General features: G+C 41.2%; 2 protein-coding genes across 7 annotated transcripts; both read right to left on the bottom strand.

Annotated features, from left to right (window-relative positions):
• Window positions 1–3,162: 3,162 nt before the first annotated feature.
• On the bottom strand, window positions 3,163–14,328 carry LOC109869358 (5-aminolevulinate synthase, nonspecific, mitochondrial). 6 transcript variants are annotated; one of them, XM_020459442.2, is made up of 11 exons: window positions 13,379–13,508; window positions 11,482–11,681; window positions 10,918–11,094; window positions 10,608–10,739; window positions 9,117–9,339; window positions 8,748–8,932; window positions 8,398–8,577; window positions 8,048–8,212; window positions 7,578–7,846; window positions 3,694–3,856; window positions 3,163–3,451 (listed from the first exon to the last, which is right to left on the bottom strand). In XM_020459442.2, the coding sequence occupies exons 2-11, from the start codon at window positions 11,663–11,665 to the stop codon at window positions 3,291–3,293; spliced, it is 1,839 nt and encodes a 612-aa protein (XP_020315031.1). In that variant the 5' UTR covers window positions 11,666–11,681; window positions 13,379–13,508; the 3' UTR covers window positions 3,163–3,290. The 6 variants fall into 6 exon arrangements, with proteins under 6 accessions (XP_020315031.1, XP_031659584.1, XP_020315030.1 ...); XM_031803724.1 differs by lacking the exon at window positions 13,379–13,508 and adding an exon at window positions 12,620–12,861 and having other exon boundaries at window positions 3,165–3,451; XM_020459441.2 differs by lacking the exon at window positions 13,379–13,508 and adding an exon at window positions 12,371–12,477 and having other exon boundaries at window positions 3,165–3,451.
• A 2,285-nt stretch (window positions 14,329–16,613) lies between these two features.
• spo11 (SPO11 initiator of meiotic double stranded breaks) lies at window positions 16,614–26,163 on the bottom strand. Its single transcript, XM_020459839.2, has 13 exons — window positions 25,950–26,163; window positions 25,311–25,424; window positions 24,414–24,502; window positions 23,905–23,971; window positions 23,707–23,815; window positions 23,291–23,377; window positions 22,634–22,670; window positions 22,369–22,478; window positions 22,174–22,273; window positions 21,736–21,773; window positions 19,279–19,355; window positions 18,643–18,754; window positions 16,614–17,083 (listed from the first exon to the last, which is right to left on the bottom strand). The coding sequence occupies exons 1-13, from the start codon at window positions 26,060–26,062 to the stop codon at window positions 16,964–16,966; spliced, it is 1,173 nt and encodes a 390-aa protein (XP_020315428.1). The 5' UTR covers window positions 26,063–26,163; the 3' UTR covers window positions 16,614–16,963.
• Window positions 26,164–27,135: the final 972 nt, after the last annotated feature.

Here is a 27,135-nt window from a genome sequence, read left to right as displayed (position 1 = left end):
TAGCCACCGTGCTTCTACACCTGCATTGCTTGCTGTTTGGGGTTTTAGGCTGGGTTTCTGTACAGCACTTTGAGATATCAGCTGATGTACGAAGGGCTATATAAATAAATTTGATTTGATTTGATTTGATTTAGTTTGTTGATAGTATAACCATCTGTAGATCATCTATATGGGAATATTCAAATAAAGTGTGACCCATGCGGGTTCTGAAAAGGGGTCGTTGGTGGGGGAAAAATCCCCTAAATTGGCTGCTTTCCTTTGATCATTTTTAATAGATTTCCACCCAATTATCTGTGTGCAGTATGCGGTCTTGCGGATGTTCCTTCCTCTCGCTCTCCCTCGAACATAGCCTGTACCCACCCGTCCCCTACACTCTGATTTTACCCCGTCATTATGGCATTCATCATCTGTGATCAGAGACATAGTGTAGTGAATGTTACATTCATATAATGCTAAGGCCCTGATTATCTTAGCCACTAACCTTTTCAGAAACACTGGCCTGGCCAACATGTTTGTCCTGCCAGAAGACATCTCTGGCTCTCTTTCTTTCTGAGAAGGAAGCACAGGATGTGTTTTGTTATAATCACAGAGGATTACAAAGATGATGATTGCAGTGAAACGAATCCCCAGGACCACCACTGATGAGTGTGTACTTGTGCTTGAGATAACGAGCGTGTGTATGTGCACGGGAGTGGGAGAGACACGGAGTTCTCTCCTCAGAGTGCAGTGCAGAGCGTGGGCCGCTGATATTCCCTGATAAGGAACTGCAGGGTGTGCATTTACACTATGATGAATGATGTGAGTGTAAGAAAATGAGGTCAAATACAATACAGAACGTAGTGTACAGAAAGCTCTGCCAAGTGCACAAAGGTGGAAAGTTTCGTTTGCGAATGACATTCTGGAGGACGAAATTAGAGCCTGGGATTGGGTTTGCGTTTTGGGATTGAGACATTTACTTGATTCGGCAGCTTTGATTCACCAGCTTTTGAGCCCATATCATAAAAAAACCTGGTAATTACTAGGGAAATGCCATACATGCATATTTCAAAGTAACCCCATTTAAAAACATTGTTCCACCACACAACATTAGCAGCCACATGCATACGTTTTCATTTTAAATGCATATCATAATTACATTTACATTTGGTGGGACAACCACATATCACAGGCATATAAAGTATAGTTTTCCTCAATAATGTAGCCATCGGGGGTCAACTGCAAGTGCTAATTAAATGCACTCTGAATAATTCTGTGTACCTTTGCCAGATGACTGCTCTCTTGCATCCAACTACATACAAGAAACAATAATATATTATACGAACAAATATGAACTCAAAATGACTTAAAAAGAGGGTATAAACAGTCTCTCAATGCTGCAGTGGCATGAGACTCTCACTATGATCAATTAGGCCTGGCTTTGCATGAGTGGTGCTGGTCACCGGACTAGTGCACTCGGAGAAGCATTTCAATTACATAACACTCTCAGAACGTGAGCTCATGGTAATACTCTGTCGCTCTCTCGCTTTCTTAGGAACAGCAGGATATATCTTTGATTTGCCTGGATACTGACTTTGCATGTTTGAGATCGCTGCTTTGAACCATCTCACACACCTCATTCGTGCACAAACTCTTTTCTTGTGCAGATGTTAAGTGTGTAGCTAACCCTCGTAAATAACAGATGTTTTTTTCTCCTCATAAATGTAACATATTGGAAATTATTAAGGCCTTTGGCTCATGGTGCCTACCAGTTAACCATCACGTTGTTAAACAGCTTCCACCATACACTAGAAAATGTGGTCACCTGATGAAACGCATTATTTCTTTAACATTTATATCCTGACATGATCAATTTGGAACTATTGAGAAGAAAACAGTCTATATGTTATGGTATGCCTTCAAAACATTGACATAGCTTCAAAACCAAGTTAAGAAAAGTCATAATATCCTGTTGTATTACCCCATCTAGTGGCACATTGCAGTTTCTGCACACACAGTAGATGAGAGGAATGATTGTAGTATGAGACAACACAACTCTAGGAAATGAGATGCACTGCTATTCCCTCTGGTGGAAAGAAAGGCATGTTGAAGGTACTGATCAGTTAGTTATACACCTCAATGACTGACCTACAAGGCAATAGTAATATGCTACTACTTTCACAATGGTATTCAAACTTTGATAGCATGTCAAATAGGACCCAAGTAATACAAAATTCAAAAGGCACTCACACATCTGAGCAATCTCTTTGCAGGTGCATGGCAACAGTTGAACAAGATGAAGGAAAAAGGAAACCCCACACTGCTCTTGGTAGGATCACTGATATTTAATAAGCTTACGTATCGGCCTCACAGTCTTCGTGATAAAAGGGACTCATGAACAAGTTGCCTTATGAATATGAGGTGCAAAAGTACTAAGGAACAAATCAATATTTCATAATGTCACGTTTACCGTTTGAAAGAAGACATTAAACAGTGAATGATGTGTAATGTTCTGGAGTGTTGACTCTCCATTTGAAGCCATCTAAACCCAGATTAGTTAGAATGAAAACAGTTCAAACAGAGTATAGTAAATCCAAGCATAGTAAATGTATAGTAAATCCAAGCCTAGTAAATGTATAGTAAATCCAAGCATAGGAAATGTATAGTAAATGTTCTGCTCCGTCTGGGAGCCTTTAGCTTATGCTAAATGAGCAAATATTGAAGGCACAAAGCAGAATGAGTGTGAGGGGGCACAATGCCACATTTTTCAGCATGTTAAAACACAGTTAAGGCGGCAATCGTACTCAAATTTGAGTATTGGCTCAATGGAATTATTGGGGGAATAGGAACACCCCATGGTTAGCGTCGGCCAGGACTAACTAGCAACTTCTGAAAAACATTGGATGTCATCCATTTCTGACTAAAATGCATAGAGAAAATAGTTCTCAAAAGTGTGTTCTGACAGTGGTTTCAGATTTGCTCAATCACTCTGGTGATGTGTGTGTTAGAGCAAAGGGCATGTTTAACGTTTGTCAAGGCTGACATTTGGTTGAGAGACAATGTTACATCATTTCCACGTTGCCAAAGTGATAATAAAGATAATTTTCCCTGTCAACCCTGACCTTATCTTTTCAAAAAATTAATTGTAGTAACAGAACAGTTGCTCAAGAAATACAATAGCAAAAGTATAACTTTCCGGAAACATTTATTTGTAATTAATAATATTTCATACATGGTGATGGAGTTGTACATTGATAAGAGAATAAATATCTTAAATAGAGATTTGATATGGGGAAGGGGTATATAATTAACTTTTAGGCTCTGGCTGATATCATGTGACTCATGCCGGTGAAGAAAGACCGCTCTCTCTCAGTCATCAGCTCAAAGTGGAGAGGCTGCTGGCAGAAGTTACACTCCCCTGACGAGTGAGGTTTTAGCTCCAGACCCACCTCCTTCCAGGCCTTCACCAGACGTTCTGTGGCCAGGAACACATTCACATGTAATGGATCACATTTTAGTTGTACTTTATTTAAAATTTAAAAAACATACAAGAAACACTATAGGAGATTCTTACTTGAGTTCTGAATGCAGTCAGCATGGACAGATTTATCCCACCAAATGGAGGCCATTTTAGCAACATTGAATAAGTTAAAATCATACAAATCCAAAACTATTACATGCTAAAAACCACAAAAACTCATTGGGGCGTGTGCTTACCGACAAAGTACTGCATCATCTGGGGAGTGTGGTGTGGGGTGGGGGCGATGCGGAGGACCTCCTCTCCCTGAGCCACAGTGGGGTAGTTGATGGCCTGCACATAGATGTAGTAGCGAGACATCATGATGTCACACACCTCTGTGTTCTTGGCTGCGTCCGCCACCTGCAACAAGGGGTAAAAGATGAATCCTCAGTTGATAAATTAGAAAACATTTTCTTTAAGCTTGAAATATAACAGCCACTGTTGATAGAATGTCCCTTCTCTTGTTTCCATGGTTTAAAACTTGATTAACTTCTTGGTGACAGGGGGGCAGTATTGAGTAGCTTGGATGAATAAGGTGCCCAGAGTAAACTGCCTGCTACTCTGTCCCAGATGCTAATATATGCATATTATTAGTAGTATTGGATAGAAAACACTGAAGTTTCTAAAACTGTTAGAATGATGTCGGAGTATAACATGAGTATAACAGAACTCATATGGCAGGCAAAAATCCAACCAGGAAGTGGGAAATCTGAGGCTTGTAGTTTAACTCAGCCACTATTGTAGATACAGTGGGATATTGGTTATGTTGCACTTCTTAAGGCTTCCACTAGATGTCGACAGTCTTTAGAACTTTGTTTGAGGCTTCTACTGTGACGTGGCACCGAATGAGAGGAATGAGCCAGGTGTCTGGCAGAGTGCCACAGGCTCTAAGGCGCGGTCACGGGAGAGTTAGCTCTTGTTCCATTGCTTTTCTACAGACACAGGAATTCTCCGGTTGGAACATTATTGAAGATTTATGATAAAAACATCCTAAAGATTGATTCTATACTTAGTTTGACAAGTTTCTACGGGCTGTAACGGAACATTTTGAACTTTTCGTCCGACGTTCAGCGCGACCTGAACGCGCTTTTGGATTTGTTTACCAAACGCCTTAACAAAAGAAGCTATTTGGGCATAAATTGACATTATCGAACAAAACAAACATTTATTGTGGAACTGCGATTCCTGGGAGTGCATTCTGATGAAGATCAAAGGTAAGTGAATATTTAATGCTATTTCTGACTAATGTTGACTACCCAATATGGCGGATATCTTTTTGGCTGCTTTGTTGTCTAAACGCTGTACTCAGATTATTGCATAGTTTGCTTTTTCCGTAAAGTTTTTTTAAAATCTGACACAGCGGTTGCATGAACCTTTTTAGGATAGGGGGCAGCATTTTCACTTTTGGATGAATAGCGTGCCCAGAGTGAACTGCCTCCTACTCTGTCCCAGATGCTAATATATGCATATTATTATTAGTATTGGATAGAAAACGCTCTGAAATTTCTAAAACTGTTTGAATGATGTCTGTGAGTATAACATAACTCATATGGCAGGCAAAAACCTGAGAAAAATCCAACCAGGAAGTGGGAAATCTGAAGTTTGTAGTTTTTCAAAGCTTGGCCTACCGAATACACAGTGTCTATGGGGTCAAGTTGCACTTCCTAAGGCTTCCACTAGATGTCAACAGTCTTTAGCTCCCGACAGAGTTACCTCTTGTTCCAGTGCTTTTCTTCAGACATAGGAATTCTCCGGTTGGAAGCGTATTGATGTTTTGTGTTAAAAACACCCTAAAGATTGATTCCATACATCGTTTGACTTGTTTCTACGACCTGTAACGGAACTTTTCGAGGTTTTGCCTGGTCGAAGTGCTTGCGCCTCATGAAGATGGATTACTGGGCTGAACATGCTAACAAGTGGCTATTTGGACATAAATTATGGACTTTATGGAACAAATCAGTCATTTATTGTCGAACTGGGATTCCTGGGAGTGCCTTCTGATGAAGATCAAAGGCAAGTTAATATTTATGGTGTTCTCTAACTTCTGTTGACTCCAAAATGGTGGATATTTCTCTGGCTGGATCGTGCTCTGAGCGCCGTTCTCAGATTATGCTTTTTCCGTAAAGTTTTTTTGAAATCTGACACAGCGGTTGCATTAAGGAGAAGTCTATCTTTAATTCTGTGGATAACAATTGTATCTTTTATCAATGTTTATTATGAGTATTTCTGCAAAATCACTGGATGTTTTGGAATCAAAACATTACTGCACATAATGCACCAATGTAAACTGAGATTTTTGGATATAAATATCACATTATCAAACAAAACATACATGTATTGTGTAAAATGATGTCCTATGAGTGTCATCTGATGAAGATCAAAGGTTAGTGATTCATTTTATCTATATTTCTGCTTTGTGACTCCTATCAAGTTTCTCTGACTTGGCGATGACTTAACATAATCATATGTTCTGCTTTCGCTGTAAAGCATTTTTGAAATCCGACACGATGGGTAGATTAACAAGATGTTTATCTTTCATTTGCTGTATTGGACTTGTTAACTTCTTCAATATAGGGGGCGCTCTTTTAATTTTTGGATAAAAAAAACGTTCCTGTTTTAAACAAGATATTTTGTCACGAAAAGATGCTCGACTATGCATATAATTGACAGCTTTGGAAAGAAAACACTGACGTTTCCAAAACTGCAAAGATATTATCTGTGAGTGCCACAGAACTGATGCTACAGGCGAAACCAAGATGACATTTCAAACAGGAAATGCCCCAGATTCTGAAGGCGCTTTGTTCCAATGTCTCCTTATATGGCTGTGAATGCGCCAGGAATGAGCCTACACTTTCTGTCGTTTCCCCAAGGTGTCTGCAGCATTGTGACTTATTTGTAGGCATATCATTGGAAGATTGACCATAAGACTACATTTACCAGGTGCCCGCTTGGTGTCCTCCGTCGAAATTATTGCGTAATCTCCAGCTGCGTGCAATTCTCCATTTGGTTCAGAGGAGAAACCAAACTGCCACGAATGATTTATCATCGAATAGATATGTGAAAAACACCTTGAGGATTGATTCTAAACAACGTTTGCCATGTTTCTGTCGATATTATGGAGTTAATTTGGAGTTTGGCGGGTTTTTTTCTTAGCCAAACGTGATGAACAAAACGGAGCGATTTCTCCTACACAAATAATCTTTTTGGAAAAACTGAACATTTGCTATCTAACTGAGAGTCTCCTCATTGAAAACATCCGAAGTTCTTCAAAGGTAAATTATTTTATTTGAATGCTTTTCTTGTTTTTGTGAAAATGTTGCCTGCTGAATGCTAGGCTTAATGCTATGCTAGCTATCAATACTCTTACACAAATGCTTGTGTAGCTATGGTTGAAAAGCATATTTTGAAAATCTGAGATGACAGTGTTGTTAACAAAAGGCTAAGCTTGTGAGCCAATATATTTTTTCATTTCATTTGCGATTTTCATGAATAGTTAACGTTGCGTTATGGTAATGAGCTTGAGGCTATAATTACGCTCCCGGATACGGGATTGCTCGACGCTAGAGGTTAATGTGTGAAAGTTACATATTTCAAAAAAATATATTTTTGAATTTCGCGCACTGCCTTTTCAGCGGAATGTTGTCGATCGGTTCCACTAGCGGAACACCTGCGCTAGAAAGGTTATGGTTAAGTATATCTCTAATTCAATGTATAACATGTGTATTTTCATCAACACCTATAATGAGTATTTCTGTAAATAGATGTGGCTCTCTGCACAATCACCGCATGTTTTAGAACTACTGAACATAACGTGCCAATGTAAAATGAGATTTTTTTTATATAAATATGCACTTTATCGAACAAAACATACATGTATTGTGTAACATGAAGTCCTATGAGTGTCATCTGATGAAGATCAAAGGTTAGTGATTCATTTTCTCTCTATTTGTGCTTTTTGTGACTCCTCTCTTTGGCTAGAAAAATGGCTGTTTTTCTGTGAGTTGGTGGTGACCTAACAATCGTTTGTGGTTTGTGGTATGCCGTCCCACATATCCCAGAGAGGTTAACAGGCCTGTCTTACACGGACAGGGATGATGTGGCTGGGGCAGTAGACAACTGGCAGGCCAGAGTCCATCAGCATCTGGCGAAGCAGCTTGACGTTCCTCTGGTGTTTCCTGCGCAGCACACGGCCCTCCTCCCCCTTCAGGGTGTGGATGGACTCCCGGGCCCCAGCCAGCAGCATGGGTGGCAGGGAGGTAGTGAAAATGAAGCCTGCTGCGTAGGAGCGCACCGTGTCCACCAGGGCGTTGGTACCAGCGATGTAGCCGCCGACACAGCCAAATGCCTTACCTGGATGGGGGAATGAATATACGAGGTAAGGTATAAACCAAGTAAAGATGTTTTAAATTGATCTGATGGTCTGGGTGAGTTAAATATTTGATCATAACAATATTAATTTGAAGGGGGTGGGGGGAGTGTAAGACAATTACCTACAAAGGTGCTATAGCAATGACATCTTATCATTTATAAGATAGCCCCAAGTCATCTTACCGAGAGTTCCTGAGATTATGTCCATTTTGTGCATGACGCCGTCCCTGTCGCCGATGCCGCCTCCCCTGGCCCCATACAAGCCAACAGCATGTACCTCGTCCACAAACGTAATGGCCCCAAACTCATGGGACACGTCACACATCTCATCCAGAGGACACACAGCGCCTAGAAAACATCCACAATACAACCTCCTTTAGATTCCCACAATCAGATTGGATAACAGGCAATGCAGTACACATCGGGAAAAGTGCTTTCTTTACGTATCTTTGGTTCTAATACAGTCTTTATGATTTGTTTAAAATAAAAATAATAATATCTTTTTTTTTAAATGCAACAAATCGTAAACCCACCATCCATGGAGTGCACGGTCTCAAAGGCCACAATCTTGGGGGTGGCAGGGTCAGACTTCTGCAGCAGCTCTCGTAAATGGTTGACATCGTTGTGACGGAAGATGTACTTCTTGGCCCCGCTGTTCCTTATACCCTGGATCATCGATGCATGGTTCCCTGCATCGGAGTAGATCTCACAACCTGGGAACAGGAACATTTGTTGTTTTTATACAGATCATTTTGTCCATTAGCATGTAATGTAATGTAAAGTGGAGAATCAGTCATTTTTTAGCTACTATAGAACATGGAATGAAGAAGTGTATGAAAAACGACTAGGTTGGAGTCCGTTGTTTCAGAATCCGTATCAGTACCTGGGAGAATCTTAGCCAGAGTGAATAGCGTGGAGTCATTGGCCACGAAGCAGGAAGTGAAGAGCAGCGCAGCGTCTTTGCCATGCAGGTCGGCCAGCTCGTACTCAAGGTCCACATGGAACTTACTGGTCCCTGAGATGTTCCGTGTTCCTCCAGCTCCTGCCCCGTGCTTCTGTAATGTATCCCTAAAGAAAGAGAAGAGGCCTTTGATAAGAAATTGTCTTCTTTGGAAAACTACAAGTGGAACTCCACATTTCTAAGATGGTGTTATAACTGCATGCCTATGGCTAGGATCTACGCCCATCTAGTCAACCTCCATCCATCTTAAACAACCATCTACATTTCCTGTGACCTGCATGACCCACACACATGATGGCTTGGTTGACGCGGGGGTGTCGGCTCATGCCCAGGTAGTCGTTGCTGCACCACACAGAAACGTCTCTCTTGATGAGGAGCGACTCAGAGTAGTCGTCTGCCATGGGAAAGGACGTGGCGCGCCGGTTCACTGTCTTAAACACCCGGTAGCTGTGATCCTTCTTCCTGGCATCGATCTTCTTCTCAAAGAACTTGTCGTAGTGGAAGTTGGCAGATGCTGCAAAATAAATACGATGTGTAAGGTTTTGTGACTGTAGTTTGGATGCAGCCTCTTTCTAAAATCAGGGGTACCCAAACAATTGTTACACAAAAATATAATATGTAGCCCCAAGAAATGTTCCCTCTAATTCTGCTGAGCGCAAACTTCAACGTTGCACAGAATTTTCACAACTTCCGGCGCATGTTTACTGTTAACACTGGAGGGTGTGCCAGCTTTAAGTTACAGTTTTAAGTGACGAAGTAGGCTACCGTGGCTATTTGATCATAATGTAGGCTTACCAGAGTGGCCTAACAAAAAAAACGATGGCGAAAATGCATCACATAACATTTGAACATGAAAATAGCAGTTCTATCATTCAGCCTACAGTAACAGCCAATGTGTGGTGTTTAAAGAAGTAGGGCTTGACATTAACCTGTTTCTCCACTTGTCCTTGAGACAAGGAGGTGACTGAACATTTTGTTGTGTTGTTTGATTCAAGAAACAACTTTACAAAATAAAATGAATTATTATTCCCATGCCATTATTACAAAGAATCAGACAAATTATGCCACCCTCTGCCTATTGGCTACGTAGCTTATTCAAATCTGTCTCAAAATACAACACTTCCCCTTTAAGACATAAAAAAATATCTTTACATGACTCGCTTTTCAAAGACAGCTAGAAATGTACATGTTTTGTGCTCTTGTAGGAAGCAGTAACTCCCACATTGCGGACTACAAATTAGCTTTAATTGGGCTAATAACTCACTAACTAGCAAAGAATATGAAGAAATGTGCACTTGTGGCTACAGTACATGCAGCTTTCGCTTTGATCTCAAAACAAGCACAACCGCTCATGCTGTAAAACAGTCCAGTTCAAAGTGAATGGCCAACATTTGTTGGCAATGGTCTATTTGCATATAGGCGTACTGCAGCTCTGATTGGTTATGGCGAAGCGTTTTGTGTAGAGTATGGGCCTGAGTAGTGCCTGTCAATGCAATAGAATCATAGTCTCCGCTGCATTCTGCCTACAACAAAATATCTTGCAGTTAGTTTTGCATACTAAGTCTTGTATAGTTTGTTTTCTTTCAGTATGTTGCATTGAAAGTAGCTAATATTGTGTTGATTCCATCACAATTCCCACAGTAAAGGGAAAGTTGACAGTGTTAAGTAACAGGGAAAATGCTAGAAAGTTGAGGGAAGTAGAATCTCGTGCTTCTCTACGCACGCAGCTTAGAAGAAACATTTTCCCCAAGTGTAAGAGGATACATGTGAGCAGGTGCTTACCTTTGGGTAGGTTGTCTTGCAGTAAGTGAGAAACCTTGGGGATGCGCTGTTTCAGCATGTTTTTCAGGGTGCCTAGGTCAGCCCTGTCAGCGTTGATCAGGTCCACCACAGTGGGATCCAATTGGGACTTCTCTGTATCAATAAAGGGGGATAAACACTGTTAAAGAGTGATCAACTAGACTCCGTCTATGACACATTTTCACTATGACAAATTCCTTGAAAGGTGACTATCCATAACAAGCTTTATTAACACACTGACCTCTGCTTACACAACTGAGTGGAGAAGGTCAAAGACAGGTCACATGTTTACCTGTGTGGACGGTGCTCCTGTCCTGTACGTCCTCCGACAGCTCGATGCAGGCCTCCCTCACCACGCTGGTGTTCTTCTGCACCATCTCAGCCGCCAGGAAGGGGCATTTGGAGCCCACAGGCTGGCCAGCAAGGGGCATGGGGTGGCCCGGGGGCAGCTGGACCCCCTTCTCTGACTCTACAGTGACAACAAGAGGAGGATTTATATTTGAATAACTTAAATACATGAATTTATCTTTTATTGAATTATTTAGGCCTATTTGGGCACTGAGGAAAATATGAAAATAAAATAAATGCTGTTGAGCATAAATGCTGTTGTGTAAGATTCTTCACAGCCCTAATAGGTTACATTTATGACTATTTGTATGGGTGAATTACCAGTCACATTTGCACAGTAATTTGATTAAGAACAATATTTTACAAAGAAGCATTGAGCTCTACCATAAGCAAGCCTCAAGCAAGATTAGTAAAATAGCACAACATTGCATCTCTATGCAATAAATCCATAACGTAGCCCATCTAAAACCATTTATAATAAGTGACTATAGGGAACTAATGTGCTCACCATCGTTTGTTGGTGTGGACACTGAGACTGAAGAGGAGAGAGCTCTGGCCAGAGGGCGTGAGGCCAGGTCCATCATCACAGGGCACTTCAGGGCATAGCCAACCAGGGATGACTTCCCTGCCAGCTGCAGGAACACCCGGGGCACCATAGTCAGGAAGGGGCATCGGCGGATAACAGTGTCCATCTTAGACCCTCTGAATCTGGGAAGGAGAAAGGAAGAGATGTTGGTCTAGCCTATCACCGGAATCAAAAAATATTTCCTTTCTGGTCCCAGATTGACAGCGGATCGGATGGATGGTAGAGCTTGGTGCATTTGGTGAGGCGGTGAAATATGATCAGCGGAGATCTATTTATATAAGCTGGGGGGGGGGGGGGGGGGTCAGAGAGGGCTACCACACTAAGCTCTGTCTGTGTAGGCTACTTTTGACTATCATCACAGTTTTTATTTTTTCACCTTTATTTAATTAGGCAGGTCAGTTAAGAACAATTTCTTTTTTTCAATCACGGCCTAGGAACAGTGGGTTAACTGCCTTGTTCATGGGCAGAACAACAGATTTTTACCTTGTCAGCTCGGGGATTCGATCTTGCAAACTTTCCGTTACTAGTCCAACGTTCTAACCACTAGGCTACCTGCCACCCCACATGAGGTCAAATTAGAGTCACCAGGCTTTCATCTCTAGTTATTAATAAAATGTATATTCTAATGAAACAAAAACTTTGTCCAAAAACAATTAGTCCAAAGAGACCAGACATTTAGACAAGACAAGGCTATATTGTATTATAAACCCAAAATATAGCCCATCATGAGCATAAAGATCAATGCCAAGATGTTGAAATTCATAAAAGTCCAAATAGTCTCAGCCATTATAAACGAACAAACATTCCTTACCTGAAAACATCCCATTCCACTTTGACCGAACAGAAGGAAAATAACTTTCTAAACATGACTGAACAGATACTAAGCTAACCAACATACAGAGAAGAGTAGATGTAAAATGCTCATAGCCCGAGGCATCACTTTCGTTCAGCTTGTAGTCAGCTGCCCTTGACATGAGGAAAAACAGGAGGGCCACTCAAGAGCCTGCCTGAAACCATGGACAACAACACATAAGACTACAACAGCTGAGAGGATACTTACCAAACAAAAAGACAGCACAACCATCTGTCTGTTCAAGTGAATCATTGTAATATAACCTAGGACTACCATCCCATCTATATTGTCCCTCTTTATCAAACCGTCCCTCTTTATCAAACCAGGGGCTGAGGGTGGGTCCATGTTGCATCACAGCTCATGTAATGCAAAGACCCACTGACACTGTATGCACAGCCACAGCCAGTCTTTGTTAAATAGTAACTATGGTCTGACTATCTAGCAACAAGTCAGGTGAGGTACCTCTACTACCCCCCCATGATTTAATTGACAAAACTATAGCTAACTTACTTTCTACAATACTTACTGCAACAGTTTGCAGGCTTCCTTCAAAAAGCAATGCAATTTTGTGGTTAGACAACTTTCTGATCGAACACTAGAAGGTAGCTAGAACCAATCGTCACCATACTCAGAGCAGATAGAACATTTACACACAAACAAAAATCGGAGCCATGCTCTACTTTTACTTCTCCCTTATATTTGGCAGCGTCCACAACGTGATAACGTCTCTACTTTCTCTCTGATTAGCAGCGAAAAGAGATCAAGGTCAAACGTGTCTGATTATTATCCAGACTGTCTGTGGCTAGCTAACCAGCTAACGTTAGTTGTGGATAACTGATGGAGGATGCGCATGCTACAACAGTCCAGTGAAGCCACTACCTGGCATAAGCAAGCTGGCTAGCTAGCTACCTAGTTAAACGGTGCACATTCCGTGCAGTTATTGGTTTTCAAATATCGTTTGTTTACCAATTGAAGTTTCTCTGGTCTCGTTCTCGTTCTCTGCCTGGGTTTCAACAACACTCTGTCCGATGACGTCGGCGCTGTTTTACACGCAAGGAGCCACGCCTGCCAAACAGTCGTCAATAGCTGCTATTGCCATTAAGTCATAAACCCCGCGCATTTCAATTTATCTTTTTAACATTTTATTTTAAACCTAACCCTAACCACACTGCCAACCGTATACCTAACCTTAAATGAATACCAAAAAGCAAACGTTTTTTTGTTTGGGTGCCAATTTTGACTTTGTAACTCTGAAATCTGACTTTGTAGTTGAGTGTTTCATAATGAAAATGATGTTTCATAAGCAACAATGATCACGGTCTCCATCTGGTGGCACATACTAGTCATTATATGGTGTTACATATTATTGCTTAAAAACTTTTTCATGACCACATGACAATAGCAAAAATGGTATAGAAAAATGGTACTCACAGAAGGAAACGGGTGGAGGCATTACCTTTGACTAGTGGCCACAAGAAGCTGGGTGCACAATTACTAGCAGCTAATGTCTGTATATCACAGTGCCTAAATACACCGACAGGATTTGTTTGATGATGTCATAGCATTGTCCTCTATGGAAAGTAAAGTCTGCAACGCCTCCCTAGAACTGGACCAGTCAATACTTCCATGAGACCAAAACAACATTAGACAATACTTCACCCCAACCTACAGTTGAAGTCAGAAGATTACATACACTTAGGTTGGAGTCATTAAAACTCATTCTTCAACCACTCCACAAATGTCTTGATAACAAACTATAGTTTTTGCAAGTCGGTTAGGACATCTACTTTGTGCATGACACATGGTATTTTTCCAACAATTGTTTACAGATTATTTCACTTATAACTCACTGTATCACAATTCCAGTGGGTCAGAAGTTAACATGCACTAAGTTGACTGTGCCTTCAGCTTGGAAAATTCCAGAAAATTATGTCATGGCTTTAGAAGCTTTTGATAGGCTAATTGAGTTAATTGACATCATTTGAGTCAATTGTAGGTGTACCTGTAGAAGTATTTCAAGGCCTACCTTCAAACTCAGTGCCTCTGCTTGACATCATGTGAAAATCAAAGGAAATCAGCCAAGGCCCCAGAAAACAAATTGTAGAACTCCACAAGTCTGGTTCATCCTTGGGAGCAATTTCCAAACGCCTGAAGGTACCACGTTCATCTGTACAAACAATAGTACGCAAGTATAAACACCATGGGACCACTCAGCCGTTATACCGCTCAGGAAGGAGACGCGTTCTGTCTCCTAGAGATGAACGTACTTTGGTGCGAAAAGTGCATATCAATCCCAGAACAGCAGCAAATGACCCTGTGAAGATGCTGGAGGAAACCGGTACAAAAGTATCTATTTCCACAGTAAAACGAGTCCTATATCGACAAAACCTGAAAGGCCGCTCAGCAAGGAAGAAGCCACTGCTCCAAAACTGCCAGAAAAAAAGCCAGACTACGGTTTGCAACTGCACAAGGGGACAAAGATAATACTTTTTGGAGAAATGTCCTCTGGTCTGATGAAACAAAAATAGAACTGTTTGGCTATAATGACCATCGTTATATTTGGAGGGAAAAGGGGGAGGTTCGCAAGCCGAAGGACACCATCCCAACAGTGAAGCATGGGTGTGGCAGCATCATGTTGTGGGGGTACTTTGCTGCAGGAGGAACTGGTGCACGTCACAAAATATATTGCATCATGAGGATGGAAAATTATGTGGATATATTGAAGCATCATCTCAAGACATCAGTCAGGAAGTTAAAGCTTGGTCGCAAATGGGTCTTCCAAATGGACAATGGCCCCCCTTCCAAAGTTGTGGCAAAATGGCTTAAGAACAACAAAGTTAAGGTATTGGAGTGGCCATCACAAAGCCCTGATCTCAATTCCATAGAACATTTGTGGGCAGAACTGAATAAGCGTGTGCGAGCAAGGAGGCCAACAAACCTGACTCTGTTACACCAGCTCTGTCAGGAGGAATGGGCCAAAATTCACCCAACTTGTGGGAAGCTTGTGGAAGGCTACCCAAAATGTTTGACCCAAGTTAAACAATTTAAAGGCAATGCTACAAAATACTAATTGAGTGTGTGTAAACTTCTGACCCACTGGGAGTGTGATGAAAGAATTAAAAGCTGAAATGAATCATTCTCACATTTTACATTCTTAAAATAAAAAGTGGTGATCCTAACTGACCATAGACAGATTTTTTACTAGGATTAAATGGCATGAATTGTGACAAACTGAGTTTAAATGTATTTGGCTAAGGTGTATGGAAACTTCCGACTTCAACTGTATATGTACACTACCTTTTAAAAGTTCGGGGTCACTTAGAAATGTCCTTGTTTTTGAATGAAAAGCACTTTGTTGATTAAAATAACATCAAATTGATCAGAAAAACAGTGTAGACATTGTTAATGTTGTAAATGACTATTATAGCTGGAAACAGCTGATAAAAAAAAAAAGGAATATCTACATAGGTGTACAGAGGCCCATTATCAGCAACCATCATTCCTGTGTTCCAATGGCACGTTGTGTTAGCTAATCCAAGTTTATAATTTTAAAAGGCTAATTGATCATTAGAAAATCCTTTTGCAATTATGTTAGTACAGCTGAAAACTGTTATTCTGATTAGTGGCATTAACTGGCCTTTAGACTCGTTGAGTATCTGGAGCATCAGCATCTGTTGGTTCGATTACAGGCTCAAAATGGCCAGAAACAAATAACTTTCTTCTGAAACTCAGTCTATTCTTGTTCTGAGAAATTAAGGCTTTTTCCATGTGAGAAATTGCCAAGATCTACAAAGCTGTGTACTACTCCCTTCACAGAACAGAGCAAACTGGCTCTAACCCAAATAGAAAGAGGATTGGGAGGCCTCGGTGCACAACTGAGCAAGACTACATTAGAGGGTCTAATTTGAGAAACAGATGCCTCACAAGTCCTCAACTGGCAGCTTCATTAAATAGTACCCGCAAAACACCAGTCTCAATGTGAACAATGAAAGGTGACTCCGGGATGCTGGCCTTCTAGGCAGAGTTGCAAAGAAAAATCTATATCTCAGACTGGCCAATAAAAAGAAAAGATTAAGATGGGAAGAAGAACAATGAGACTGGACAGAGGAACTCTGCCTAGATGGCCAGCATCCCCGAGTCATCTCTTCACTGTTGATGCAAGTAACCATTTCACTGCTACACCTGTTATTTATGAACCATGTGACAAATAACATTTTATTTTACTTGATTAACAACAAGTGGCAGAAAATGTACATTTTTTGTATCCACAGATACATTACCATCAAGGACAGTCAATCGGCCACTTAAGGTGGACTGATACTCTAATCTGGAATAATTTAGTACAATTTTTAGGTCATATAATATAATGACCTAAAATAGTCAATAATATAAACATGTGATGTACAATGTTGTATCAGGTCACTATGTGACAGACTTGAGTAACTGACATATGCACAGACAGACACACTGCAACTGTACCACATCCATACATGCTTGAATCCAGGCATATCAAATCCCACATCCCACCATCCACAGAGGGGCAGTGTGTGATCATATCCAGCCCCCGTAACGCAGCTTGTTTGGCAGGTAGACGCGGCTGAGGAAATCAGGGGCTATGGAGGCCAGGGACTGGATCTCAGCTTTCACCTTGCTCCGTTGCATCATTTCCATCTGCAACAAGAACAAAACATGTCTTAAGAGATGTGCAAGAGTAAGATGAGCAAACAGAGTTCATCCTGGACCACCAGGTGTGATCTTATCTACCACAGAACAAAAATATAAATACAACATGTAAAGTGTTGGTCCCATGTTTCATAAGCTGAAATATCTTCTAAAACTTTCTTCTCCCTTATCTCTAATAACAGACTGACTGCAGTCTCTGCATCTGTCCTCGTGCTCCTAGACCTCAGTACTGATTTTGACACAATCGATCACCACATTCTTTTGGAGAGATTGGAAACCCAAATTGGTCTACACAGACAAGTTCTGGCCTGGTTTAGATCTTATCTGTTGGAAAGATATCAGTTTGTCTCTGTAGATGGATTGTCCTCTGACAAATCAACTGTAAATTCTGGTGTTCCTCAAGGCTCCGTTTTAAGACCACTATTGTTTTGACTATATATTTGACCTCTTGGTGATGTCAATCGGAAACATAATGTTAACTTTCACTGCTATGCGGATGACACACAGCTGTACATTCCGATGAAACATGGTGAAGCCCCATAATTGCCCTCCCTGGAAGCCTGTGTTTCAGACATGAGGAAGTGGATGGAGGCAAATTTTCTACTTTTAAACTCAGAAAAAACAGAGATAGTTCTAGGTCCCAAGAAACAAAGAGATCTTCTGTTGAATCTGACAATTAAGCTTGATGGTTGGTTGTACAGTCTAAAAAAAAACTGAAGGACCTCGGCGTTACTGACCCTGATCTCTTTTGACGAACATATCAAGACTGTTTCAAGGACTGCTTTTTTCCATCTACGAAACATTGCAAAAATCTGAAACTTTGTCCAAAAATGATACAGAAACATTTATCCATGCTTTTGTCACTTCGAGGTTAGGCTACTGCAATGCTCTACTTTCCGGGTACAAGGACAAAGCACTAAATAAACCTGGCCTTGCTGTCCCCAGTCCACCTAGTCGTGCTGCTGCTCCAGTTTCAACTGTTCTGTCTGCGGCTATGGAACCCTGACCTGTTCACCGGACATGCTACCTTGTCCCAGACCTGCTGTTTTCAACTCTCTAGAGACTGCAGGAGCGGTAGAGATACTCTGAATGAGCGGCTATGAAAAGCCAACTGAAATTTACTCCCGAGGTGCTGACTTGTTGCACCCTCTACAACCACTGTGATTATTATTATTTGACCCTGCTGGTCATCTATGAATATTTGAACATTTTGGCCATGTTCTGTTATAATCTCCACCCCTCATAGCCTGGTTCCTCTCTAGGTTTCTTCCTAGGTTCAAGCCTTTCTAGGGAGTTTTGCCTAGCCATCGTGCTTCTACACCTGCATTGCTTGCTGTTTGGGGTTTTAGGCTGGGTTTAGGTACAGCACTTTGTGACATCAGCTGATGTAAGAAGGGCTTTATAAATACATTTTATTGACTGCACACATTATTTTCTTTAACTTTCTTCCCCCTTATCTCTAATAACAGACTGACTGCACACATTCTCCCTTTCCATATTTGTATTGTATGTAAACCACTCATAAAAGGAAGCCCTCCCCTTCTGACCTCTCTCTGCCAGGCAGGTTGGCAGGCCAGGTAGGGTCTCTTCAGCAGGCTGGTCAGTTTATTCTGGTCTCTCTGTGTGAGGGGGATCAGAGCATCCTCAGGTACTCTCAATCTAAAATACAGAAGGGTTATGATCAGTAAGTTTTCAATTCAGTTAGTTCAAGAGATGAACAGTCATATTATTAGACATATATAAAAATATCTTAACTGTAAATAGCTTTGGATGATGGTCTTCTGAATGACCATATTAAGATAGAAATAATAATTATGTTGCTACAACTGAAGCAAAGGAAATATCCTGACACAAAGTTACAGCTCTCTCCATTTCTGTCCAAACTGTATAAAATGTGGATGCTTTTGATTATGTACTGTACAGTTAGAGTCTTAGGAGGAGCAGGCTTGCAGACTACAATTAAACTTGATTTATGTCAAAAAACCCTTTTCAGGCGAAGACTGCTCTAGCTGGCATATACTTAAAACTCAATATACACTCTAAAACAGCTCCTCAGGGAGAAAGAAACAAGCAAAGGCAACAGCAACAGAAATCAAAACAAACAATCTCCAAATCCCCAGAATATAATCCCAATTAGAGGTAGGGAGGAGGAAGGAGGAAGTAGCGAGTGGTTGTCTCCAAACCTATGGAGGTCAGAGGGGAGGAGGCCTAGCCACATAACGCTGGGGACGGTCAGACTGTGGGCCTCAAATGACATGGCCTGAGGGGAAAGATACACACACAGAAACATGTCAATATACAACCAGACAGATTGACAGGTTGACAAACTGTGCATAAAACACACTTATGTGAATACATACAACAATATACAGTGCCTTGCAAAAGTATTCATGCCCCTTGGTAGTTCTTCCTATTTTGTTGCATTACAACCTGTAATTTAAATTGATTTTTATTTGGATTTCATGTAATGGACATACACAAAATAATTCAAACTGGAAGTGAAATGAAAAAAATAACTTGTTTCAATTTTAAACTAAAATGGAAAGTGGTGCGTGCATATGTATTCACCCCCTTTGCTATGAAGCCCCTAAATAAGATCTGGTGCAAACAATTACCTTCAGAAGTCACATAATTAGTTAAATAAAGTCAACCTGTGTGCAATCTAAGTATCACATGATCTCTCTTTATATACACCTGTTCTGAAAGGCCCCAGAGTCTGCAACACCACTAAGCAAGGGGCACCACCAAGCAAGCGGCACCATGAAGACCAAGGGGCTCTCCAAACAGGTCAGGAACAAAGTTGTGGAGAAGTACAGATCAGGGTTGGGTTATAAAAAAATATCCGAAACTTTGAACATCCCACGGAGCACCATTAAATCCATTATTTTTTTTAAACGAAAGAATATGGCACCACAACAAACCTGCCGAGAGCGGGCCGCCCACCAAAACTCACGGACCAGGCAAAGGGGGCATTAATCAGAGAGGCAACAAAGACACCAAAGATAATCCTGAAGGAGATGCAAAGCTCCACAGCGGAGATTGGAGTATCTGTCCACAGGACCACTTTAAGCCTTACAATCCACAGAGCTGGGCTTTACAGAAGAGTGGACAGAAAAAAACATTGATTAAAGAAAAAAATTTGCAAACACGTTTGGTGTTTGCCAAATGGCATGTGGGAGACTCCCCAAACATATAGAAGAAGGTACTCTGGTCAGATGAGACTAAAATTGAGCTTTTTGGCAAGGAAAACACTATGTCTGGCGCAAACCCAAAACCTCTGATCACCTGAGAACACCACAGTGAAGCATGGTGGTGGCTGTAACGTAATTCAGCCTCCTCTGACGAGGAGTAGTCTAGATCAGACCAATGTGCAGCGTGGTATGTGTCCATGTTAATATTTAATAAATCAACTGAACACTGAATAACAAAACAACAAAGTGAAAGAATGAAACGACAACGAAACAGTCCTGTCTGGGAAAACAACCTAAACAGAAAACAACCTAAACAGAAAACAATCACCCACTACCAAAATGGGGAAAACAGGCTACCTAAGTATGATTCTCAATCAGAGACAACGGTCGACAGCTGCCTCTGATTGAGAACCATTCCAGGCCAAACACAGAAATACAACATAGACTACCCACCCCAACTCACGCCCTGACCAACCTAAAACAAAGACATAACAAAGGAACTAAGGTCAGAACGTGACAGTGGCAGAATCATGCTGTGGGGATGTTTTTTATCAGCAGGGACTGGGAAACTGGTCAGAATTGAAGGAATGATGGATGACGCTAAATACAGGGAAATTCTTGAGGGAAACCTGTTTCAGTCTTCCAGAGATTTGAGACTGGGACGGAGGTTCACCTTCCAGCAGGACAATGACGCTAAGCACACTGCTAAAGCAACACTCAAGTGGTTTAACGGGAAACATTTAAATGTCTTGGAATGGCCTAGTCAAAGACCAGGCCTTTATCCAATTGAGAGTCTGTGGTATGACTTAAAGATTGCTGTACACCAGCGGAACCAATCCAACTTGAAGGAGCTGGAGCAGTTTTGCCTTGAAGAATGGGCAAAAATCCCAGTGGCTAGATGTGCCAAGCTTATAGAGACATACGCCAAGAGACTTGCAGCTGTAATTGACTTACAGCTGCAAGTGGGGGGGGGGGGGGTGAATAGTTATGCATGCTCAAGTTTTCAGTTTTTTTGTCTTATTTCTTGTTTGTTTCACCAAAAAATATATTTTGCATCTTCAAAGTGGTAGGCATGTTATGTAAATCAAATGATACAACCCCCAAAACATCCAAGGGCCAAGGGGTGTGAATACTTTTGAAAGCCACTGACAAGCATATCGTACCTAAAATCACACACACATTCAGACACACAAGTCCACCTGGGGTATAATCATATAAACCAGAAACACACATGATCATAAATGCACTCACACACAAAAACCTCACACAAATGAGATCCCACGCAATAACTTTACTTTTACCCTTCATGCCACTTCAAATGCTCAGATATGGTTGACTGCTCCCCCTTTTCAACTTAAAGACCAGAATAATTACATATTTCTTGCACCGAGACACTGCACAAGCCACGTTGGATAATGTACAGAAATACACAGGCATGGCAGGACTCACCACTGATCCGTACTTGTAGATGCACATGATCTCAATGCCTGGGAAAATGAGAGAAAGAGACACGATACAATCACCACCATACCAGAGCAATTATCCCCTGAGATATGTAGCTAAGGGGACAGAGAACAAAGTAAAGTGTTACACATGTGACTCGCAATGTGATGTGAGGAGAGCGGAGGGGAGCAGAGAGGTGCTGTGTGGAGAGGGACAGTCAGTGTCAGTGAGTCCAGGGGCCCCAGTGTGATGATTCCACTGGGCTAGAGCATGCCAACACAATCCCCATTCTAACCACCCTGACACATCAGAGAGGCCTGTTGGCTAAGCAGGACACGCAACCCCTGTGTGTGTGTGTGTGTGTGTGTGTGTGTGTGTGTGTGTGTGTGTGTGTGTGTGTGTGTGTGTGTGTCTTTGATAGGATAAAAGAGTGGAGAGTATTACCGTAAGGGTCAGCATCCACCAGAGCAAATATAGGGATGTGCAGAGTATCCCAAAGCTTTCTCACCATCAGCCTGCTGTTCACATCTGGGACACCTTTACCCTGACACAAACACATAACAGATTTACAATAAGTCACATGATTAACACATTACATTTAAAGCAAAAGCTCAAAAGAAAACCCTAAGTAGGACATACTGTGATCATGATGCAAGGACATAACTTGGTGCAAAAGTCATAATCGAGCAGTTTCTGGAAGGTAGCGTCCTTCTCCACTATCAAAACAAACTTAGCAGATGACACAATGTCTGGAGAACAGGTCAAGGTGAACATGAACATGACTGATGGACTCTTCCTCACCAATAGATGAGAGTGGGAGGAGTTAGTTAAAAGAGGAAGGAAGTCTTACAAACTCTTTACAATATTGCTGAAATATGAGTTCTGGCATGATTATAAAGGATACTCCTGATTCCGCCAACATTAGAAGAGACTGGAGTAGCCTGAGAACACAATTAAGAGACACAATTATCAACATAGCAAATTACTGTTAGCTTTCAAACAACAACAAAAAATATAATGAGAAATGAATCTAGCTGTTTGGGTGTCAGTTGATTTATGCAACCCACAAACAGTACATAGAATACAAGTAAACAGTGAGTTTTTTGGGTTTTCTGAACAATTATTCTATAAACAGAGTGATTAGTTCATTGGTTGAACCTGGAAATTGTGGGCAGAAAGAGGTGAACACAGGATTTATTACGTTTGGCTGAGACTAGAGACCTCTGTTATGTAATTGAAATGGGAGAGGTTTAGCACTGTTAAACATTCATGGCGAATGATGATACTGTATATTGTAACATTATAGGTATCTAACCCCTGAACAAGGCAGTTAACCCACTGTTCCCCGGGTGCCGAAGGCGTGGATGTCGATTAAAATAGCCCCCCACACCTCTCTGATTCAGAAGGTTTGGGTTAAATGCGGAAGACACATTTCAGTTGTACAACTGACTAGGTAACCCCCTTTCCCTTTCCCTGACATGCATATTCAACAGGCATATGACCTGTTACTGTGACGATGCTGAGATGTTGGGGGAATATATTTAGTGTTAGTGGGATTTACAGTGGAGTTGGAGTGGCAGTCCACCTTGGTGCTGTCCTCCTCCAGGTAACACAGATCACCTGAGATGAAGCCCTTGGACGTAGCTAGCTGGAGACCGTTAATAAACTCACACACACGTGCACACACAAACGACAATGCTTTTGAGTCAAGTTGAATTTCATTGCTCTTTGATCATGGAAATCATGGAAAATTTATACACAGTTGCTTCCTGTACAAGGCAGAAAATAGGCAAAAAATATGAAAATAACTGAGTGCTTTCATGTGTTAGCCCTGAACTAATCATAACATGTCGTATCAAAAGGTATTTCCAAATGTTTTAGTATGATTCTATTCAATATCAGGCCATTGTTGCCTCCTCTTGAACTGAAATTGTACTCTCACAAACGCACACACACACTCACATACTATATACACACCACATGTAGTCTTCTGCGTGGAACCTTGAGCATGCAGGAGATGTCATCCACAATGGAATCGACAGTCCTCTGTGAACCAAAAAGCTGTGTGTCGTTGTAATAGATGTCCCTGTGGAAACAAGAGAACTACTTCTCAAAGTACTGGTGTTAAGGCAAGAAAGTATTTTTTTATGCATTGGCTATCTGACAAGACATTACCTTTTTGTGGCATATACGTTGCTCTGCACAAGTTTGTAGATGGTGGATAGAACCTTGAGAATGTGCCCTGCATAGAAAACCCACTTAAACATCTGTATTATAGGCTACCAGTATATTGTAATATACCAGTACAGTCTAGGAAACCTTTCAATCAATCCCCTATGATATCTGATGATAGGTAATTTCATCATCAAAGTAGTCAATTCAGGATTTTCTTTAGGATGGATAATGAAATCCATAGTGAATAACACTGATCCAGGAAAGCTTCTCTGACCATAATATTTCTCTCTGTTAGCGGCATAAGACATACCATGTCGTTGCAGTTTTTGCAATTAGTTCATGTAAGCCCAGATAGGATAAGAATGAAAGCCACATGAAGTAGGGCTGATTAAATTCCTTAGAGTAGTTTAAAGTTTGTGAATTTAAATAATGTAACTTGTTCTGTGCACAGCTGAGGGAAGGGGGAAGTGAGAGAGAGAGGGGGGGCAGTGGTGTGTCTTTCTTCTCACCAAATTTAGTGACAGACGAGGAACAGTTGCTCCGAACTGTGGTGACAGAACTTCCTGAAGTCATTTGAAGGCCAACGGCGTTGTCAAAACTCAAAGTTGGGAATGAAGACAAACAAATGATTCATTATTTACAAAATCTGAACATTTGGTCTCCTATCTTTGATCAGCTTTGTAAAGGAGCCCGCTACCTTTATGATCCTTCCTAGAAGAATCCCAAACCCTGGGGCTACCTGTGATAGGCCTCCCCCATACCTCGACTGCATTTCCTCTGTGAAACCTTTGCCTCCCTATCTGTGGGATTCTCACATTTGAAAGGGCCGAGCCAGAATGTGCTTTAAGCTGTCAGGAGGTTTGATGTAGACTCAACCAGACAGTTCACTTTGTTCTAAGCATGAAATCTCCACAGCCTGTGCACATTAAAGACCTCCACAAACTGCCAGATTTGTGTGTGTGTTTGTGTGTGTAGCTGGTGCTTTTTAAATATTTAATCAAACTGACACCTATTCAGTCAGGAAGTTATTTCAGCTTCAAGGATTACGGTTCAAAACTTTAGGTGATTCTATTGACACAATTTCTACCCCACAAATCCCTTTGGACTTCTTAGCTCTCTTACACATTCAGATAGAATGAGAGATCAAAGAACTAAAGGATTTTCTCCAAATGCATTTAACAGCAATTTAGACCAGTTGCAGGAACTGACTTATCAAATTGAGTGCAAAGTTCAGTTTACACAACATGACCACTTATTTCAAATGTAACGTTACTGGGTTATACTGTATTTACATAACATAAATAAGACATCTGTTGTACAGATTTACATGTTTATCTTGCTAAAGGTCAAACAGAGTGAGTATGGCCCAAAAGCTAGACATTATAGTAACAAAGTGAGTGGCTTACCTTACATTGGCCCAGCTGGATCGGTTGGGTAGGACCAAAACTGGAGCTTCATCTTTGGACAGACTGGTGACTATCTCTAGAATCACCTTTTCAATGAGGATTAAAACTTCCTGGCTGAACATAAGAAATGACGAAATAAACCTTGGTGATAGGTCTAATTAGTAGTAGCCAGTAACTAATGGGAAAATCGGTTGACCACAAATTCAAACAATCCTATCATTTTTTCATAAGCATAAAATGTATCCTTTAAAGTTTCAACTCAATTATGAAAATAAAGACTACGGCATAGTAAAAACTACAAGCACTAACGTTAGGCAAGTCAGTTAGGAACAAATTGTTATTTACAAACATGCCCCAGTGGGTTAATTGCCTTGTTCAGAAGGACAGATTTTTACCTTGTCAACTCGGGGATTCGATCCAGCAACCTTTTGATTACTGGCTCAACGCTCTAACCACTAGGCTTGATATTGTCTAGATTATAATAAGATATTTATATGTAACCTAATAGCCTAGGCTATGGGCTCTGGCCCACACCAGCCTTATCAAACTGTGCTGTAGATAGACCTAGCCTAGGCAAGGATAACACATCCGCAAGGGCTGTCTATGAATCACACGGTGTAGAAAGAAAAATAGGCCTACCTGTTGACTTCCTCATGGCTGTGTTGAGGTTCCATCATCATATCAACATTTTCCAACAACTCAAGGCCGAAATTGTCAATTTCAACGAACTGTTCAGACATGTTTGATTCCATTCTTGTGGAGGGACTTACAACGGAATTTAATTAATATGAATAGGACGTCCGTACAAGTATATGTTTACCGAGAGCAAACTCGCGCGTGGAATAATGTTGTTTGGCGCGAAATCAAATCCACACACAAGGGGTGTGTTCGTAAATTCAATCTAGAGTGCCAGAGTGAGATCGGAGTGCGCTCTGGGCGTTCGTAAATTCAGAGCATTGTCAGATTGTCCATTCATAAATTCAGAGCGTTTCGCTCTCGGGGCGTTCCGAGCGCACACTGGACGGTCTGGCCAGTGAGTAGGGTTGATCCGAGCGTTCTGAACCACAACGAGAGTCATGCACTCAAGCTAACTAGCTAATGTTGGCTAGCTTGCTAGCTACTTCCAGTTCACGAACGAGAGAACACCTCACTCGCCAGAGCGAATTTACGAACGCACCCAAGATTGGCGGGGTCTGTGAGCTGCTCAAAGACTCCCTTTCGTAGCATGTGTGGTAAAATGTGTCAGTACTCAGTATGCCCACAATGTTCAACAGTTAAGAGTAAGATTATACTGAACCAGGAGCTGGTGCACCGGGCTATGGCCCCCAGTCAAGTGATCATTTTTTTAAACCAGTCTCCTATTCATTTTTTACTCTGTATAACCCTAAAGCTAGGGCCAAAATGCGTTGGTTTTACTTTTCAAAATAAAGAATCACTTATATGATCATCAACTTCCACTGTCCTCCAAGAGATGAATGTCCTATACACTTCTTTTTGCTCATCAATTTATTCATGCAACTTGGTTGGAGACCAAAGAGAGCGAACGAGGTAGCAGCAGTCTTCCCTTCCATGGAGTGAGTAACCTAAATGCACCCTTTTGTTCTTATGGTAGGGTAAAGTGGAACAATGTCCAGAACAATGTCCAATTGCTGACACAAAACAGCTATGTTTGGTAAATAAAAATGGTAGCCTATGTGGATGATGGTCATGCTTAGGGAAACGAACTATGAAGGGAAATAAGTGGCTACAGTTGACACTTTCTTTGTTAATTAAAGCTGCAATATGTAACATTTTGGGCGACCCCACCAAATTCACATAGAAATGT

The sequence above is a fragment of the Oncorhynchus kisutch genome, linkage group LG24 (genome assembly GCF_002021735.2).
Source record: "Oncorhynchus kisutch isolate 150728-3 linkage group LG24, Okis_V2, whole genome shotgun sequence".
NCBI classification, from domain to species: domain Eukaryota; kingdom Metazoa; phylum Chordata; class Actinopteri; order Salmoniformes; family Salmonidae; genus Oncorhynchus; species Oncorhynchus kisutch.
The sequence above is the reverse complement of the archived record's forward strand: the minus strand, read 5'-3'. Positions and strand labels throughout refer to the sequence as shown.